Source organism: Schistocerca serialis, chromosome 3 (genome assembly GCF_023864345.2).
Source record: "Schistocerca serialis cubense isolate TAMUIC-IGC-003099 chromosome 3, iqSchSeri2.2, whole genome shotgun sequence".
Lineage (NCBI taxonomy): Eukaryota > Metazoa > Arthropoda > Insecta > Orthoptera > Acrididae > Schistocerca > Schistocerca serialis.
The window spans coordinates 1012998119-1013019414 of record NC_064640.1 but is presented as its reverse complement, the minus strand read 5'-3'; the positions used below and the strand labels follow the sequence as shown (position 1 = coordinate 1013019414).

The 21296-nt window shown below is 44.0% G+C and overlaps 1 protein-coding gene and 1 pseudogene across 1 annotated transcript in view; one reads left to right on the top strand and one right to left on the bottom strand.

Annotated features, from left to right (window-relative positions):
* LOC126471471 (zinc finger FYVE domain-containing protein 9) overlaps positions 1 to 21296 on the top strand; it is a 429993-nt gene that overhangs the window by 350719 nt on the left and 57978 nt on the right. Inside the window, exon 16 of the mRNA XM_050099668.1 lies at positions 13243 to 13361. Coding sequence (XP_049955625.1) covers positions 13243 to 13361 — 119 coding nt within the window. The remainder of the gene's footprint in view (positions 1 to 13242; positions 13362 to 21296) is intronic.
* LOC126471669 (5S ribosomal RNA) lies at positions 19220 to 19337 on the bottom strand (annotated as a pseudogene).

Sequence of the window (21296 nt, the reverse complement as noted above, 5' to 3'; positions counted from 1 at the left end):
GGCATATAATAGTGTTGTAAGTTGCTATACATGGTTATATGTCTACAATGCTTGTGTGCACACTTCTCTTATAATTTTGGCCAAAGTTTAACATGGCTTGGATGATAAAAGAATGTACAAGGTGTGTTTTTTAATTAGGGTCCATTTGAATTTAAGTACACAACGAAAAGTTATTTCAAAAAAGTAAATTTATTTTCAGAAAGTACGTACTTCACTCTATTTTTCAACATGGTTATCAAGTTTGTTCAAACACGTATCATACCTCTCATCCAATTTTAAAACACCCTCTTCATAAAAACTTGTCACCTGCTCCGATAACCAAGAGTTCACTGCCGGTTTCACGTCGTCGTCGTCATTGTTAACGGTTGCCACTGAGGTATTGAGGTGGAGGAACAGATGATAATCGCTCGACGCAAGATCAGGACTGTAGGGTGGGTGGTCTAAAACTTCCCAGCCAAAATTGTCCAATAAATTGCAGGTCTGACCTGCAGTGTGAGGTCTTTTGTTTTAAATCGCTCTGCGTAGCTTTCTCAGGGTTTGGCAGTATGCTTCTGCATTGATAGTGGTTCCTCATTGCATGAAGTCGACCAACAAAACACCATGCCTATCCCAAAACACCAATGCCATGATTGTGTTCATAAACAATGTTGTAAAGCACTGATCTTGACAAGTCAGGAAATTTGTTTGAGAGACCTGTTATTGTGAAGCGCCTGTTCTCACGAATTCTCATTTCAACTGAAGCCACCAAATCATCTGTAATCAAAGAAGGGCGACCGGAGTGGTCCCCATCATGGATGTTGCCACGGGCATCTTTGAATTCTCGTACCCACTTACGCACTTTACTTTCACTCATACAAGTATCACCATACACTTGCAAACCTGTCGATGAATTTTTGCAGCAGACAAGTTCCTTGCTGACAAAAACCGTATCACTCAGCGAACCTCACACACAGCGCGTGAGTTGATAGTCTTAAACATTTTGAAAGCACAGAACAGAACTGTACAGGTTAACTGCAGAGCTGAAACTGAGCACAGTTGTTCGCGATGCATGCCGTTACATGACACATGCACTCGTTGCAGTATGTGCGTGAAATAGTACTGACTACAACAAAATGGACCTTACTTAAAAAACACGCCTCTTATGTTGTCTGTCTAATTTGGATTTTCTACATGGAAATGATAACCACATTGTACTTTAATTTTATAGCGTTGTTGTTGTTGTTGTTGTTGTTGTTGTGGTGGTGGTGGTGGTGGTGGTGGTGGTGGTGGTGGTGGGCTCTGCTCCAAAGACTGGTTTGATGCAACTCTCCATGCTACAATGTACTGTGCAAGTCTCTTCATCTCCAAGTAACTATTGCAACCTACAACCTTTGGAAACTGCTTGTATTCATCTCTTGGTCTCTCTCCTTGAGACTAAATTGGTGTTACCTTGATGCATCAGAATGTGTCCTACCAACCGATCCCTTCTTCTTGTCAGGTTGTACCACAAATTTCTCTTTTCCCCAATTCTATTCAGTACCTCCTCATTAGTTATATGATCTACCCATCTAATCTTCAGCATTCTTCTGTAGCACCACAGCTCAAAAGCTTCCATTCTCTTCTTGTGTAAACTGTTAATCGTCTATGTTTCACTTCCATACGTGAATATATTCAATGAAATGTGGATGAAGCCCAACCAACAGGCATTACACGGATTGAGCAAAAATAATAGTGCATTGAGAATGCCTTGCTTCTAGCCGAAATCTAGATCTGCACAATAAAATTGAAAAAGGATGACTGATCGCTGCAATCTATAATTTACAAGTCAATAAGACAGTTGCTGAGTGCAACAGCTTTCTGAATGGAAGGTAACCTGAATTAAGCTTTAGTTGTAACATCATATCCATGAATTCATGCTTCATCACCTGTTGTGATATATTTCAGTAGTTCTGCATCGTTGTTGACTTCATCCTGCGTAGCTGTCAACTTCATGTAGTGACTTCTAAAAAACTTGCTTTTTCTGCTATGTTTGTTCAGAATTCAGCTGTTTCTGGACAAATTTTGGTGTCACACATTTCGTAATAAAAACCATCGAAAATAAAATAAAAAAAATTGTGGCTTGAATGAATTGATACGTCAGCATCATCATCAGTGACTTCTTTGATTGTAATTCTGTTACTGTTCATCATCATTTCTTTCACAACAGCGAAAAAATTGTGCAAATCAGAATAATGCAAATTCCTGTTACTTTTTTGAATACATCTTCTGTATCCTTTTACAAATTTCACAGATAACTTTCAGAAAATAAAGTGGCATTGGAACTTAAGTCTCGAAAATAAGTCCATGGGTAGAACCATCAAACCACAGGATATTGAGTATACCAAGAACAAAAGGAAAATACCCTCCTTTCAGACACACACAACTAAAAAGAGCAGCTTTTACATGCTTGTACAACCATGGTTTGCAGACCAGTTTTTATAGTCATAGTACATATAGAAATACTGGTAATTGTAAGTTATGACATTATCGAAGTTGTGTTAATTTACTACTATTACAGTTATCAAATTAAGAGAACGACACATGTACCATAGTTGTCAAATTTTTGTACATACACTGTTGAGTTGTAATTTTGTGGACGTTATGCTAGAGCAGTGTACTTTCATTGATGAATCAAATTATTATTACTCAGAATAATCACCATTAAGTGAAATGGGAACTTAAAATAGGTTTTTTCGGTGGCCACAGGAAATTTGGAATTTTAACCAGAAAAAAAATCCAGTGTATGTAGCTGAATATGTAAACTGCTGTCATTTTCATCTGAAGAATCGTAGTCAGATATCTGAAGTAATTTGCACCCACCACCCCCTCCCACCCCGTCCTCCGCAAACTATCAAAATGGCCACTTTTATGTGACGTATATATGCTAAAATGCTCCTGAAAGACAAGGGTAACTGATGGGTGTCAATTTCAGTTTGTCAGGTGATTAGCATTTCAGTACAGCTACACAAGGTAGGTAGGAATAATGCCTTCTAGAGTTTGGCTATGAGGAAAGATTACGAATTGAATTTCTCTTTCAGAAATCGCATGGAATGTTGGCGGTTGTGAGAAGATCATGTTATGAACTGGGTTAGAAAAGTCTGGAAGCATATGTTGGAATTCGACAGGATCGTGGCCTTTCAAGACTGCAGTTTATTGTTTTGTGGTCTTGGAAATTGTTGCTTGCGTCAGTTGGGGTCCAGTGATTGTCGAGCGAATATAGAATCGATGCTTTCAGGAGGGCTGTACTTAACGCAATCCAGGATATTGGCGACTCCATGTAACTGATGCCAAAGAGGACAAACATATTGTTCACTTGACCATGCAGGATTGTATAGCCACATTCCATTCTCTTGAGTCAGGAAACATACATGTTTGGAGTAAGACAAATATCCGTATAAACAGTGCAGTGATTGCCTGGAGCACCATGGACTGCTAGCACTGCAGACTGTAAAATTTTTATACAAGTTAATTCCTCCATTTTAGAGACATGTCATGCCACAAGAACAAAATTGTATAGGTGAAATAACTTTTGTGGACGCCTCTGTCCCTACTATACTGTAAACACAGAATAAATATTACTTTGTTATTTGATAACCGCCTTGGTGTTTAGTTTTAATCGCCAGTAGAGTAGTGTAGTTAGTGTAGAGAGTGTGTGTGTGTGTGTGTGTGTGTGTGTGTGTGTGTGTGTGTGTGTGTGTGTGTGTGTGTGTGTGTGTGTGTGTGTGTGTCGTTTTGGTATTTGTGTAGTTATCATTTTAAACTTTGAATGATGTTTCTTGAAAAATAAGAAAAAATGTCATCTTGGGTTGTCGGGTGTTCTGCCGGATATCAGCGTCGTACTTGCACGATATTTCGGTCACGTAGCTCGTGACCTTCATCAGGTGCGACCTGAGACTGCTCCTCGAGTGGACCTGGTCCAGTATTTATGCCTATGGCCTCCCCCTCCACCAACGGCTGCAGGCGCTTCCTCTGTGGTCCACGCCCATTCCCTGCGACCTGCTGGAGCGTTGCTGCTCCGTTTTCCGTCCACTGCGGTTCTAGGTGTTCCCTCTGCGGTCCGCGCCCACCAAACCTGCTCCTGGGGGTTTCATCTATGGTCTGGGGTACCAGTCGTTCCCCCTGCAGTCCGCGCCCGCTCACCACGACCTGTTGGAGCGTTGCCGCTCCGTTTTTCGTCCGCTGCTGCTCTGGATGTTCCCTCTGCGGTCCGCGCCCACCAGTCCCACTTCTGGGTGTTCCATCTTCGGTCAGGTGCGCCTGGCAGTCCGGCAGGGGCTCGTTTTCCATCTCCATGTCTCTGGTTCTTCTGTTTGTGTAGTGTTGCAGCTGGCCCCGTTGCTCCTTTAACAATTCCAGAGCCGGATCCCAGGCTCTGCTTAGCTGGTACCCTGTGTCACGGTTCATAAGATCGTCAGCCATTTTAATTTCTATCGATTCTCTTATAACACTGTCCCAAAATCTGGGTGTTTGTGCTAGAATCTTGGTATCCTCATACTTCATGGCATGATCTAGTTCTAGACAGTGTTCAGCAATGGCTGACTTAGTCACCTGGCTTAATCTAGTGTGCCTCTGATGTTCTTTGCATCTGATCTCCACAGTTCTTGTCTGGCCAATGTAGGACATGCCACATTGACAAGGTATATTGTAAATCCCTGGTTTTCGTAACCCCAGGTCGTCTTTGACACTCCCCAGCAGTCCCCCGATCTTGTTGGATGGACAGAAAACACACTTGATATTGTGTTTACGGAGGATCCTACTGATTCTGGCAGAAATAGAGCCAGCATAGGGCAGATATGCCACCTTCTTTGCTTCATCTTGGTCTTCTTCAGGAACCTGTGGTGTAGTGGCTGGTTGGAGTGCCCTCTCAATTTGTCTGTCCGTGTATCCATTCTTGGAGAAAACTGTTTTGAGGCGTTCTATCTCTATAGGTAGATTCTCTTGGTCTGACAGGGTACGTGCTCTGTGGACCAAAGTCTTCAGAACCCCATTCTTCTGTGCATTGTGGTGACAGCTGCTGGCGTGCAGATATAAATCAGTGTGTGTTTGTTTTCGGTACACACTGTGGCCAATTGATCCATCTGCTTTCCTCTGGACTAGTACATCCAGAAATGGCAGCTGGCCATTCTTCTCCAGTTCCATGGTGAACTTGATATTAGGGTGGCATGAGTTAAGATGTTCAAGAAACTCATTGAGCCTGTCCATCCCATATGGCCAGATCACGAAGGTGTCATCCACATACCTAAAGAAGCATGTGGGTTTAAATGTGGCTGTCTCCAATGCCCTCTCCTCAAAACTCTCCATAAACATGTTGGCAACACACAGGGGACAGTGGGCTGCCCATAGCTACACCTTCAGTTTGCTCGTAATATTGGTTTCTGTACAGGAAATACGTGGATGTCAGTGTATGACTGAACAGGTCCAACAGAGCACCGTCAAATTTCTCTGCAATCAGTTCTAGTGAGTCCTTCAGTGGGACCCTGGTGAACAGCGATACCACATCAAAACTAACCATGATGTCTGAATCTGTGATGTGCAGTTGCTTGAGGCGTTGCAGGAAATCTTCTGAGTTGTGGATGTGGTGAATACATTTCCCCATGTATGGGGAAACCTGGCGACATAAAAACAAATGCAGATCAGTTATTGCAATGCCAATTTCATAAGCGGTTTACATGTAGCCTGTTTGGCTAGCCTGTCAGCAAGTTCGTTGCCTGTGATTCCAACATGTCCTGAGGTCCACACGAACACCACTGAACGATCGGACTGTTCCAGGGCGTAGATGGGCTCCTTGATCGTCACTACCAAAGGATGATGAAGGTAGCACTGGTCAATAGCTTGTAGGCTGCTCAGGTAGTCAATACACAAAAGAAATGACTCCCTAGGGCACAAACAGACATGCTCAAGAGCACGAGATATAGCCACCAGCTCTGCAGTGAAAATACTGCAGCCATTGGGCAAGGAATGTTGTTCAATATGTCCTCCATGGACATATGTGAAGCCGACGTGATCATCAACCATCGAGCCGTCAGTGTAAAGCACTTCATGGCCTCGGTACAGGTCAAGAATCGAGATGAAGTGTCAGCGGAGAGCCATGGGGTGAACCAAGTCCTTTGGGCCATGTGGAAGTTCCAGAAGAAGTCGCAGTCTAGGTGTACACCATGGAGGTGTACACGATTGGACCTCGAGTATAGGTGGTAAAGGCAAGGACTCCAGTTCAGATCGAAGGGATCGGATGCAAACTGCACTTGTAAGCCCTGACCTTGGCAGCCGAGGCAGGAGATTAACTGCCGTGAGTGGGAAAAGGAGACAGTAATTCAGATGCTCAGGAGAACTACGAACGTGTGCAACGTAACTGGCGAGCAGTTGTTCACACCTGACCTGCAAAGGAGGGACTCTAGCCTCCGCAACGACGCTGGTCACCGGACTCATCCTAAAAGCTCCTGTCGCTAGTCGAACACCACAGTGGTGCACTGGGTTGAGTAAACGCAACACTGAGGGTGCCGATGAACCATAAACCAGACTCTCATAGTCAAGGCGGGATTGAACAAGGGCTCTGTATAGCTGCAGCAGCGTAGAGTGATCTGCACCCCAGTTGGTGATGCTCAGGCAGCGGAGGGCATTGAGGTCCTGCCAGCACTTCCACATAAGCTGACAAAGGTGAGGAAGTCAAGACAATTGAGTGTCGAAAACCGGTCCTAAAAATCGATACGTCTCCACTACAGCGAGGGGTTCGTCAGTAAGGTAAAGTTCTGGTTCCAGATGAATGGTATGATGCTGGCAGAAGTGCATAACACATGCCTTTGTGGTTGGAAACTGAAAGCCGTGGGCTAGAGCCGATGAATGCGCCTTGTGGATGGCTCCTTGAAGGCATTGCCCAGCAACACCAGTACTGGTGGAGCAGTACTAAATGCAGAAGTCGTCTGCATACAGGGAGGGTGGGACAGACAGCCCTACAGCTGCTGCTAGACCGTTAATGGCCACTAAAAACAGAGAAACACTCAACACAGTGCCCTGCGGGACCCCATTCTCCTGGATATGGGGGGAACTATGGGAGGCACTAACTTGGACACGGAAAATACGAAGCAACAGAAAATTCTGGATAAAAATCGGGAGCGGGTCTCGGATACCCCACTTGTATATTGTGCCAAGGATATGATGTCGCCAGGTGGTATCATATGCTTTTTGTAGATCAAGAAAGATGGCAATAAGGTGTTGACGTCTGGAAAAGGCTGTTTGGATGGCAGACTCAAGGGACACAAGATTATCAGTGGTAGAGCAACCCAGGCAGAAGCCGCCCTGGCACAGAACCAGTAGACCACAGGACTCCAGGACCAAACCCAACTGCCAACACACCATACATTTCAGTGGCTTACAAAGAACATTGGTGATGCTGACGGGCCAATAGCTATCCACATCAAGCAGATTTTTGCCAGGTTTGAGCACTGGTATGATGGTGCTCTCCCACCAGTGCGATGAAAAGACACCATCGCAGCAGATTTGGTTGAAGATCGCGAGGAGATATCACTTGTAGTCAGACGAGAGATGTTTAATCATCTCACTGTGGATCCGATCGGGCCCAGGAGCTGTGTTGGGGCAATGTACAAGGTCAATGAGGAGCTCCAACTCTGTAAATGGGGTATTATAGGGTTCACTGTGGCGTGTAGTGAATGAGAGGACTTTCCTTTCCATCCGTCGTTTGAAAGAGCAAAAGGCTGGTGGGTAATTCTCCAAAGCAAAGGCGTGAGTATAGTGCTCAGCAATCGTGTTTGCGTCGGTAGATAACACGCCATTTATGTTAACACTGGGAAATCCTGTTGGGATCTGGTACCCAAAAACTCATTTGATCTTTGCCAAGACTTGAGAAGGTGACGTATGGCACCCAATGGTCGACATGTACCTCTCCCAACACTCCTGTATCCGCCTTTTGAAAGCTGGTGAACACGGGCACAGAGGCATTTAAAGGCTGTGAGGTGCTCAAGGGAAGGGTGCCGCTTATGCTGCTGTAGAGCTCGCCAATGGTCGTTAATTGTCTCAACGACTTCCGGCGACCGCCAAGGGACTGTCTTTCACCGGGGCACCCTAAAGAACAAGTGATTTTCCTCCACAGAAATGATCGTTGTAGTTACCTGCTCAACCACTACATCAATGTTACCATGTGGGGGAGATTCAATGGTGACAGTAGAGGTGAAGGCTTCCCAGTGTACATTGTTTAAAGCCCATTTGGCCAGGCGTTCTAGGGCCTGAGACTGGGGAAGTGAGAGGAAGAAGTGGAAGCGGTCACCACCACACAGGTCACCATGTGCTCTCCAGTGGATAGATGGGAGAAGTCCAGGGCTGCAAATTGATAAATCAATGGCCAAGTATCTACCATGAGCCACATTGAAATGCGTGGCGGCCCCAGTACTTAAGAGGCAGACATCGAGTTGTGACAGTAAATTTTCTACATCTCTGCCTCGGCCAGTAAGAACTGTGCCACCCCACAAGAGGTTATGAGCGTTAAAATCTCCCAAAAGTAGGAAAGGTTTAGGAAGTTTATCAATCAATGCAGCCAATGCATTCAAGGGTACTGCACCAACTGGAGGAATATGTACGTTGTAGACAGTTATTTCCTGCGTTGTCCTTATCCTGACAGCCACAGCTTCAAGAGGGGTTTGAAAGGGCACAGGTTCACTGCATACTGAGTTCAAGACATAGATGCAATCGCCACCTGACACTCTATTATAGTTGCTACAGTTCCTGCAATATCCATTATAGCCACAGCGGGCAGGGGTCCGCATTGCTGGGCACCAGGTTTCCTGGAGGGCACTGCAGAAAGCAGGTGTAAAGCTTAACAGCTGCCGAAGCTCAGCCAGATGGTGGAAAAAACTGCCGCAATTCCACTGGAGGATGACATTATCATGAGGCTGGGAAGGCATGAAGCACGCAAGGAGGCAGGTTATGCATCAGGGTCACCTGCTGCCTCCGACTGAGTATTTGTAGCCATTTCTATGGTGGACAAGGCATGTCAGTGAGCTCCAGGTCTGCAGGGGACACTAAGATCTCCAATGCATCCTCAGATGCAGAATTGATAGAGAGTGGTGGTGTTGGGGCTACCAGAGGGTCCTGTTACTTAGCAGAATTCTTCTTAGTTTGCTTGCTCTCTCGTTTCTCTTTTGGGCCTTGCTGGGAAGATTTCTCCAAAGCAGATTCAGGCACGGAGGAAGACCGTGAAGCTCTTCGTCCGGCAGCTTTTGGCTCCTTGAGCTACTGGCGAGTGTCCACCATGCCATTAGTGGAGACCTTGGGAGAGGGGGCCCCAAGGGACCTCTTCCATAAGAGAGGAGCCAGAGGAGGCTGTTGCTTCTCTAGCAGGGGTGAGGGGGGGGGACCGATGTCCCCTGCGTCTGGGGGGGGGGGGCCCTTGCTCCCAAAGTAGGTGCTTCGGGAGCAACGGAGGAAGATTTGCCCCCTACCACCAAGGGGGCGGATGTATTCTGGTTCGTGGCACAGAGTGAGGAACCACTGGCACTTGGGACGGCGATGGTGACGTAGCTGCAGCGTATGTCGACGTCAACCGAATGGGGTGTAATCTTTCGAATTTACATTTTGCAGCTGTGTAAGTCAACTTGTCCAGGGTTTTGTAGTCCATAATTTTCTGCTCCTTTTTGGAGTACCGGGCAGTCTGGCGAGCAGGGGGAGTGGTACTCTTCACAGTTGATGCAAGTGGTAGGTGGTGCACATGGAGTATCTGGGTGCAGTGGACGTCCACAGTCTCGACATGTGGTGCTGGAAGTGTAGTGGGAAGACATGTGCCCGAACTTCCAGCACTCAAAGCACCGCACAGGGGGAGAGGCGTATGGTTTAACATCACAGCGGTAAACCATCACCTTGACCTTTTCAGGCAATGAATCGCCCTCAAAGGCCAAGATAAAGGCACCTGTAGCAACCCTGTTGTCTTTGGGTCCCCCGCAAACATGCCGGATGAAATTTACACCCCGCCGTTCTAAATTGGTATCAGACTGCAAGAGGAGGTCATGATGGAAAATAATCCCCCAGACCATGGTGAGGCAACAGGAAGGGCATCTGGCCAGCCCTTAAGTTAACCATGCCTAATGTATTCATAACAATACTGACCCTATGCTGATGCAGAACAAAGCCATAAGAAAAAGATGACTTCTCTGATGTTTATCAGTATGTTAAATCCGAACATTTGTGGGTGCTTGACAGTAAAAAGGTTTATGTGCTTACTTCTTCAAACATTGTAAATGACTTATGTTAATATTGTTTCCTTTTGCTCTGACGTTCTGGTCATTGTTTTAGCCACTGAAATTGTGCGTGCTTTTCTAGACATCTGGTATAGACAAAACATTTTCATTGTTCATCCAGAACATTATGACCACCTACCTAATAGTCAGTATGTCCACCTTTGGCACAAATAACAGCAGCGACGCCTCGTGGCATGGAAGCAGTGAGGCCTTGGTATGTTGCTGTAGGGAATTGGCATCACATCTGCACACACAAGTACCTACTTCCGATAAATTCGGGGGAGGGGGTGATGAGATCTGATGCCACATTCAATCACATCCCAGATGTGTTCGATCAGGTACAGATCTGGCAAGTTGGGGGCAGCACATCAATTGGAACTTGCCACTGTGTTCCTGGAACCACTCCATCACACTCCTGGCCTTGTGACACAGTGCATTATCTTTATAAAAATGCCATTGCCATCAGGAACATGTTGGGGTGTATGTGGTCTGCAACCAGGGTACAATACTCCTTGGCCATCATGGTGCCTTGCATGAGATCCACTGGAGCCCTGGATGCCCATGTGAATGTTCCCCAGAGCATAATTGAGCTGCTGCCAGATTCTCTCTGTCCCACAATACAGGTGTCACAGAGCTGTTCCCTGGAAGACAACAGATTCACACGCTCCCATTGGAATGATGATGAAGGTATCAGGACTCTTCAGATCATGCAACACACTACCACTGTGTTGATTGTCACATGCCAATTTCAGTCATAGTTGCCGATGTCATGGTGATAACATTGGCACACACATACCGTATTTACTCGAATCTAAGCCACACTCGAATCTAAGCCACACCTGAAAAATGAGACTCGAAATCAAGGAAAAAAATTTTCCCGAATCTAAGCCGCACCTGCAATTTGAGACTCGAAATTCAAGGGAGAGAAATGTTTTTGGCTGCACCTCCAGATCGAAACAAAGTTGGTCCATTGTAATATGAGACACAATTTAGGTCGAATGAATGATGATACAGCTACAGTAGTTTGGTTCGAGTCGTAAGCTTAGCAGTTAAGCTTTTTCCAGGTAGCCATGCTATGCGTCAGGCGCTCCGTCCGTATTTTTACTGGTACCCTTCCTTTTTCACGTGCTTCGTCTATTTTGAATCGATTGCTTATTTTTCTTTGATCTGATAAGTGCTGTTCTCTTTGTTATAGGTGTTTACATCACTCTAAGCTGAAAATGCGTTATTGTACTGTGTCATGCATTGTTTGTCGCATTCTGATAATATGTGTTTCCGACCTGTCGCCGCTCACGGCATGACTTGCTTTTGTGCGCGCTACCACCGCTTATTTGGGGGGGGGGAGAGAGAGAGAGAGAGAGAGAGAGAGAGAGAGAGAGAGAGAGAGAGAGAGAGAGAGAGAGAGAGAGGAATTGGCAAGAGACTGCTATTTGTTGTTACTTACACTGCTGCTTTCTTTGATAATGATCAACAAGAACCAAATAATAGACTGCGTATGATAGAAGATGTTCTGAACGAGAGTTTAGCTAAAATTTTTCGCCGTTTGAAAATCTTCGCAGACGCATCTTTAGTACATTACATTCTGCACAAAAATTAGAGTCATCTTAGATTTAAAAATCTAGTCACTTGCTGTATCACTATTAGGCATAAGAATAATACGAATACAAACATGACATGATATGTATATTCTTCCGCGTTTGCTGTTGTCTCACACTAGTTTCGTAGTTTATTAGGCAGACAGGATTTAAATGAGATAGCAGCAAACACGAAAGAATACATGGCAAAATCTTTATATTCATATTATTCTTATGGTGAAGAGAATACTGCATGTGATTCACAATTCATAAAAGTTCTTATTAGCAACCATCTCTTCTCACACGTAGGAAAAAATTCAGAACGTAGAGTTGGCCATATTGACAATCATCCCAAACAGTCTTGCCAGTCAGATTTTGATAGTACATTGAAATGCTGCTACATTCGAAGATGAACAATACGGAATGTATATTTACTTCGTTGCATAATGTATGAAAATGCAGTGGTCGAAACTCGGGGCGGAGAAAAAAAGCTCGTCTTCCACCTTTTTTAAATTTATTTACTGACTCACGAGGTTTTGGCGCCAGTATTTATCTTTTTGCCTGCAAAGCATGCCTGTGTAGCGCTACATATATTCGACGGCAGAAGTTAGTTGTGGCGGCACCTACCAACATTTTTCAGAACTTCTGCTTACTTTGCACTCGATTCAAAGCTGCAGGCGGTTTTTTGGATTACAAAAACCGGAAAAAAAGTGCGGCTTAGATTCGAGTAAATACGGTAGGTCCCATCATTAGGATCATTTGCTTCACTGTGTTTGACACACTTATACTCTGCCCAGCATTAAAGTCTGATGTTAGTTCTGCCACAGTTCACGACCTGTCTCGTTTTACCAGTATATCCAGCCTACGACATCCGACATCTGTAATGAGGGATGGCCACCCATCCCCATGACATCTGGATGTGATTTCTCCTTGGTTTTGCCACCTGTTGAAGACACTCACCACAACACTCCTCAAAGACCCAACAAGTCATGCAGTTTCCGAAATGCCCATGCCGAGCCTCCAGGCTATCACAATCTGCCCTTAATCAGTCTCAGATAGATTGCGTGCCTTCCCCATTCTACACACAGACAGCATGCTCACTGATACTACATGCACCGTGCATGTGTGTGACTAGAAGTCATTCCTCACCAGGTCATGCTGAAATCACCGGGACAATTTATATCAATAGTAGATCAGTCGTCATAATGTTCTGGCTGATCAGTGTATGTGATTACTACTGTATCTTGAGGCCATAAATGAATAAATACAATGGTGAAAATAGATATCATCTTGTTATGGTATTTATTTACAGTTTCCCATGTGGAAATTTATTTTCTTGATAGCTGTATTCATACCTCTGTAAGAAGCATATTGTGGAAGATAACGCTATTAATTTTAAATCCATACAGTTACAGGAGCTAGTTTTGTGGTATTTAATGGAGCTTTAAAAGCATCCTCAAACTTGACTGCCAAATCCAGTATAGTTGAAGATGGACTCATGGTTCAAATTACTCCTGACTCAATACAGGTAAGCCAAATAGCTACATGCACCACTAATTCATTATTAATGGACATTGACAACTCTTTGTGTGTCCAAAATTGTAATTATTTTGCAGTATAAGTTTTAAGTGCAAGAATTGTGTTTTTCACGTGTTGTCTGTAAGACTACTGAGTTTCACAACCACTTCAAAAGTGTGAGAATGAGTTGTACCAAATTATTCTGTAAATCACTTGAAACAAATGCAGGAATGATTCCTTGCAAAGGGAAAGTATGATTTCCTTCTTCCGTTGTACCAGTTTTCTAGTGACTGAAATCTAGGCAAGACGGAACCTAAATGTAGATTGATTTGGGGAGAGATTGAAGCATTAGAAAAGTAATGGGGTCGGTAGAAGGCTTGAAGTTTTTCAAAACAAAAAAATTAAAGAAAATTTACCGTGATGGTAGCATTTCACCAATATTAGTAACATAGGTATTGGATGTTGAAACTGAATCTCGACTTTCACCTCAAGGTCAGTTTTAGTGTATAATTTGGAACTTACAATTTATTTCCCATGTGAAGTGCCATGCCTCTAGATGCAGCATCAAACAAAAATAAACTGCTTCCAACAAACTCCATCCCAGTGACATTTTTAGTCACCACCACAGTTCCCAACATTTTTGCACAGAAAATCTTCCCATATGAAGATCAAAGACCCCCATGAGCAAATAAGGCTGGCCACAGATGCTCACAGGACTTGCCCCATGCCCTATGTCTGTGTTTAGGCAGAGAACTCCTGCTTGCCATGCGGTGCCAACTCCTCGTGGCACATCAAGCACATAAGATCCTCATTTTCCCCATTCACCAGCATACCGTACTATTGCTCATCTGGCTGTGGAACACATTTTCTCAAATCTTCCAGAAGCAATAAGGCCATTTAGGTATCAGCATGAAACATGAGCTGAAATCACTTGTTGTGAGGTATTTAAAACATTTAATCCAGGGTTGAAACTGACTACTACCCTGGTTACAGCAGCTACCCAAAGTAATTTTAAATTTAGTGTGCTATAGGAGAGGCTGCACCCCTGCATCTGTTTTTAATACAGTATTTTAAATGAGCACCACTGCTATAAGCTGTTTTTATGGATGGATCTAAACAAGGAGACGCTGTTGGGTACTCTGTTTTCCCTGATTGTTCTCTCAGAATCAGCTTATCTCAAGAATTTGTTGTGTTCAATGCATAATTATATGCCGTCTTGAGGGAGGTGGAGCAGAAGAGATGTGTTGCGACTGCTAAATTTGTGTATGTTATGACTCTCTGGAGCACTTTTATCCCACAAATAAAATAGTCCAAAATATGCAGGATGCCCTTCTCCACCTACAAAGGCTGGAAAGGAGTTTTTCTCTGCCGAGTACCAGGGTACGTGGGTATTAAGGGAAAAAAAATGGCTGAGGTAACTGCCAAGGGGGCATTTCATGATAAACAGATTGTTCAGTGTGCCATCCCTCTGCATGCTGTCACCTTGCTATTGAGGTACAGAGTCATGTGTCGATGGCAAGAAGAGTAGCTGGAAGTAACAAATGAAAAGCTTCGCGTAGTAATGTCAGCAGATCAACCATGTTGTACCTCCTTTCAGCCACACAGACAGAATGAGGTTCTTCTCATTTGTCTTGGCATAAGACCCAGCCCTATGTCATGTGGTTTCATGCTACATGAGAGGATTCTCCAGTGTGTGGTTCTTGTGGTGTACCAATCATAGTGCACCACATTTTAGTAGACACCGTTTTATATTCAGATGAGGGAGCAGCAGATTATTTACCAACAGATTTTCCCACTATTTTAACTGACACTCAGATGAATGTGGTACGCTTTCAAGGTTTTGTGAACTGTCTGACTTTCTCCCTGAAATTTTAGAGCAAAGTTTTCAATGTATTGTCAGGGTGGCTGACTCATCCATGTTTTCTGTACGTGTTCAGCGAGTCAAATATGCCTGTGTAATTATTTTAGTTTTCCCCTTGTATTACTTGTGTTTCAACTGACAGTTTTAGAACATCTGGCTAGATTTATACTACCTTAAAGGATGTGGGATTGTGTGATTGCGCAGGTGACAGTGAATTAGATTGGAAGAGAGTGAGTGCAATTTTATGTAAGATTTACTTTTACATTTTTCATAACATTTTAGACTTTTTAAACACATTTGTTTCTACTAAGGTTGCTGATAATCTCGCCTTTGAAAACCCATCAAGCAAGCATGTGTTACGCTACCTCCATTCTATGTTAGAGTTGGAAGATTGCTTCATTATTGTGGGAAAAGGAATTTTTAGTTATGAAGCTAGCTACCTTTTGAGTAATGTGAAGGGATAAATACCTCAGGTAAGGTGAAGGAAACACTGAAATACACAGGGTTGCATATTCAAACAAAGCTAAACAACTCTTTGGCTACAATCTCTATAAGACTGTGTTCTCAGTTCTGGGGCCTTGTCTCAACTCTAGGAGGATGATGAATTCTTTTAATGCTTATGTAGCAAAGAGCCATAATTTTTATATATACTTGGAATTGCAGATCTCAGCCAGGTAGATAATTTGAAGGGATACAAGTCCCATTATAAGTTAATCGAAAAGCGTATTTTCATGCTATTAGGAAATAGGGGCAATGTGAAATGTCTTCTGGTATGCTGAAAGCACCTTTTGTGTCCAAATATAGAGCCCAGGCAGCTGTTTTCACACTAGAGCAAAGCTGATAATGACCCATGTTCCCCCCCTCCCCCACCCCTGCCCCCCTTGCACGAAAAAAAGAAAGAAAGAAACAGAGAGAGAGAGAGAGAGAAGAAAAAGTTGCACTCTCTCTCTCTCTCTCTCTCTCTCTCTCTCACACACACACACACACACACACACACACACACACACACACACACACACACACACACACACAATAAATCAATGTAATCTGTGAAGTCAGTAAACAAATAAACATAATGTTATCAATATAATAGAAGGAAACATTCCACGTGGGAAAAATTATATATAAAAACAAAGATGAGGTGACTTACCGAACGAAAGCGCTGGCAGGTCGATAGACACACAAACAAACACAAACATACACACAAAATTCAAGCTTTCGCAACAAACTGTTGCCTCATCAGGAAAGAGGGAAGGAGAGGGGAAGACGAAAGGAAGTGGGTTTTAAGGGAGAGGGTAAGGAGTCATTCCAATCCCGGGAGCGGAAAGACTTACCTTAGGGGGAAAAAAGGACAGGTATACACTCGCACACACGCACATATCCATCCACACATACAGACACAAGCAGACATATTTAAAGACAAAGAGTTTGGGCAGAGATGTCAGTCGAGGCAGAAGTGTAGAGGCAAAGAAGTTGTTGAAAGACAGGTGAGGTATGAGTGGCGGCAACTTGAAATTAGCGGAGATTGAGGCCTGGCGGATGACGAGAAGAGAGGATATACTGAAGGGCAAGTTCCCATCTCCGGAGTTCGGATAGGTTGGTGTTGGTGGGACGTATCCAGATAACACTGTGCCAAGATGTGCTGGCTGTGCACCAAGGCATGTTTAGCCACAGGGTGATCCTCATTACCAACAAACACTGTCTGCCTGTGTCCATTCATGCGAATGGACAGTTTGTTGCTGGTCATTCCCACATAGAATGCATCACAGTGTAGGCAGGTCAGTTGGTAAATCACGTGGGTGCTTTCACACGTGGCTCTGCCTTTGATCGTGTACACCTTCCGGGTTACAGGACTGGAGTAGGTGGTGGTGGGAGGGTGCATGGGACAGGTTTTGCATCGGGGGCGGTTACAAGGATAGGAGCCAGAGGATAGGGAAGGTGGTTTGGGGATTTCATAGGGATGAACTAACAGGTTACGAAGGTTAGGTGGACGGCGGAAAGACACTCTTGGCGGAGTGGGGAGGATTTCATGAAGGATGGATCTCATTTCAGGGCAGGATTTGAGGAAGTCGTATCCCTGCTGGAGAGCCACATTCAGAGTCTGGTCCAGTCCCGGAAAGTATCCTGTCACAAGTGGGGCACTTTTGTGGTTCTTCTGTGGGGGATTCTGGGTTTGAGGGGACGAGGAAGTGGCTCTGGTTATTTGCTTCTGTACCAGGTCAGGAGGGTAGTTGCGGGATGCGAAAGCTGTTTTCAGGTTGTTGGTGTAATGATTCAGGGATTCCGGACTGGAGCAGATTCGTTTGCCACGAAGACCTAGGCTGTAGGGAAGGGACCGTTTGATGTGGAATGGATGGCAGCTGTCATAATGGAGGTACTGTTGCTTGTTGGTGGGTTTGATGTGGACGGACATGTGAAGTTGGCAAACGAATCTGCTCCAGTCCGGAATCCATGAATCATTACACCAACAACCTGAAAACAGCTTTCGCATCCCGCAACTACCCTCCCGACCTGGTACAGAAGCAAATAACCAGAGCCACTTCCTCGTCCCCTCAAACCCAGAATCCCCCACAGAAGAACCACAAAAGTGCCCCACTTGTGACAGGATACTTTCCGGGACTGGACCAGACTCTGAATGTGGCTCTCCAGCAGGGATACGACTTCCTCAAATCCTGCCCTGAAATGAGATCCATCCTTCATGAAATCCTCCCCACTCCGCCAAGAGTGTCTTTCCGCCGTCCACCTAACCTTCGTAACCTGTTAGTTCATCCCTATGAAATCCCCAAACCACCTTCCCTATCCTCTGGCTCCTATCCTTGTAACCGCCCCCGATGCAAAACCTGTCCCATGCACCCTCCCACCACCACCTACTCCAGTCCTGTAACCCGGAAGGTGTACACGATCAAAGGCAGAGCCACGTGTGAAAGCACCCACGTGATTTACCAACTGACCTGCCTACACTGTGATGCATTCTATGTGGGAATGACCAGCAACAAACTGTCCATTCGCATGAATGGACACAGGCAGACAGTGTTTGTTGGTAATGAGGATCACCCTGTGGCTAAACATGCCTTGGTGCACAGCCAGCACATCTTGGCACAGTGTTATCTGGATACGTCCCACCAACACCAACCTATCCGAACTCCGGAGATGGGAACTTGCCCTTCAGTATATCCTCTCTTCTCGTCATCCGCCAGGCCTCAATCTCCGCTAATTTCAAGTTGCCGCCACTCATACCTCACCTGTCTTTCAACAACTTCTTTGCCTCTACACTTCTGCCTCGACTGACATCTCTGCCCAAACTCTTTGTCTTTAAATATGTCTGCTTGTGTCTGTATGTGTGGATGGATATGTGCGTGTGTGCGAGTGTATACCTGTCCTTTTTTCCCCCTAAGGTAAGTCTTTCCGCTCCCGGGATTGGAATGACTCCTTACCCTCTCCCTTAAAACCCACTTCCTTTCGTCTTCCCCTCTCCTTCCCTCTTTCCTGATGAGGCAACAGTTTGTTGCGAAAGCTTGAATTTTGTGTGTATGTTTGTGTTTGTTTGTGTGTCTATCGACCTGCCAGCGCTTTCGTTCGGTAAGTCACCTCATCTTTGTTTTTATATATAATAAACATAATGTCATTGACACATATATTTTCTTTTTCAACATAACACTGAAAGGCAATAAAATAAAACTGAAACAAGGAACATATGGTATTTCAAAAGTAATCCTTCAGAAACCTATAAAAACTGGCAGAAAATAACATCAAAATTAACCATACAAGAAAATGATATTTTCTGTCAAAGAAAACTAAAGTCATCCCTGACAGGCCATGAAGGCCCAATGGTACTGAGCGATCACCATGTCATCCTCAGCTCATAGGCGTCACTGGGTGTGGATACGGAGGGGTATGTGGTCAGCACACCACTCTCCCAGCCTTATGTCAGTTTCCGAGACCGTAGCCGCTACTTTTCAATCAAGTAGCCCCTCAGTTTGCCTCACAAGGACTGAGTGCACCCCGCTTGCCAACAGCGCTCGGCAGATCAAATGGTCACCCATCCAACTGCTAGCCCAGTCCGACAGCGCTTAACTTCGATGATCTGACGGGATCTGGTGTTACCACTGCAGCAAGGCCGTTGGCATTTTCTGTCCATACTCTTAGGAAAAACATACAATTCCTGTTGGAACTTTCATAATGTGTATCAAAACGAAGGGAAACAAGAGAATATAAATTAGGAAGACACAAAAGCACAAAATATGCTGCTGTAACATGAGTAAATGTGGTAGCAGCAGGTTAAGTTCAAATGTTAGCAGTGGACGTCACACGTCTACCACCATTGTCACCATCAAAACATTCCCACCAAATATCCTTGATACTGAAGTTCTTTTCTGTTGACGGTCTTTGTGAATGATGCCATTTGACATGCAGTGTGAAATGTTCTGACGTTCTGTTCCATGGTGTCCAGTGTGAATAGACCTATAGGCTTGATTATAATATTTGCACCATCAGCAAAAAGAACTATTTCAGCTTTTGGATACACTATAGCAGATCATTTATGTGAAGGCCTATATCCTTCTGCAAGGTTGGGGATATGCAGCAGCAGCAAATTGACCCAAGTTGCAACAGGAAAATCAAACACTGTTGAAACCAACCCAACTGTACAGGATTTTGCTGCACATTTGGTTTCGGGTGTTGACAGTTATTCAGATGAAGGGAAACCTAAGATATGCAAAAAATAATTCATAAGTACTGTAAACTATAGGCGTACTACATGTACATAATAGGTTCCTGATGAAAATTATGTGCAGAAAGGCTCCCTGTGTCATTTAAGAACTAATAATGATATCTGTACTGTTATATTATGTAGTACAGTGGTTTAAACCAATGAGTGATTGTAAACAAATTGCTTAATATGAGAAACAAAGAAAATATGTATAGTAAATACATTTTCTTAAAATTCCTGTTATGTAGTAGCATTTATGTTGTCTTGAAATATTATCCAAAGTGGCCTTACTATATTGACACTGTAGGGCTGAAAGCAAAGGGAAACTATCATGGTTATATATTCCAACACTGTGTAGCTCTGCTGTATGGCTTAATGATGAGGGCATCCTCTTAAGTCATTCTATGAGACAGTGTGTGGGATGTTAGATCCCCTGCTTGGATAGCTTGGGTAGAAGATTTAAAAAGAGGTATGAATAAGTTTAAGTTAGATATAGTGGGAATTAATTACATGTATTGGTGAAAATAACAGGACTTCTGGTCAGGTGAATACAGGGTTATAAATACAAAATCAAATGGAGTAATGGAATGTGGGTAAACTACTATGAACAGCGTAATGAATACATTATTGAACAAACGTAGAAACAAAGAGGACACACACTGCAGTAGTACAAGTTTATATGCCTACTTGTTCCACAGATGGAGAGATCGGAAGAATGTATGAGGACGTAAAGGAAATTACTTAGGTCACTAAGGACGACGAATATTTATGATGGGGGACTGAAATTTGATAGTGGGAAAAGGACAAAGAAGGAAAAATAGTAGGAACTCGTGGATTTCGGGAGAGGAATGTAAGGGGAACCCACTTGGTAGAATTTTGTACTGAGCACAGTTTAATCATTGCTAACGCGTGGTTTCAAATCGTGAAAGAAGTTTGTATACATGGAAGAGACCACGTGACACTGAAAGGTTTCAGATACATTATATTATGATAAGACAGAGATTTTGAAAACAGATTTTAAACTGCTAAGCATTTTCAAGGGCAGGTTTGGACTCTTGGCTCTGACTGGTTATGAAATCTACATCTACATCCAAACTGTGCAAGCCACTATAGGGGCATGGTGGAGAATACCATGTACCATTACTAGTCATTTCCTTGCCTGTTCTACTCACAAATAGAGCAAGGGAAGAATGACTGTCCACACTAGTCCTAATTTCTCGAACCTTATCTTCGTCATCCATATGCGAAATGTATGTTGGCGGCAGTGGAATTGTTTTGCAGTCAGCCTCAAATACTGGTTCTCTAAATTTCCACAATAGTGCCTCATGAAAATAGTGTCATCTTCCTTCTGGGATTACCCTTTGAGTTTACAAAGT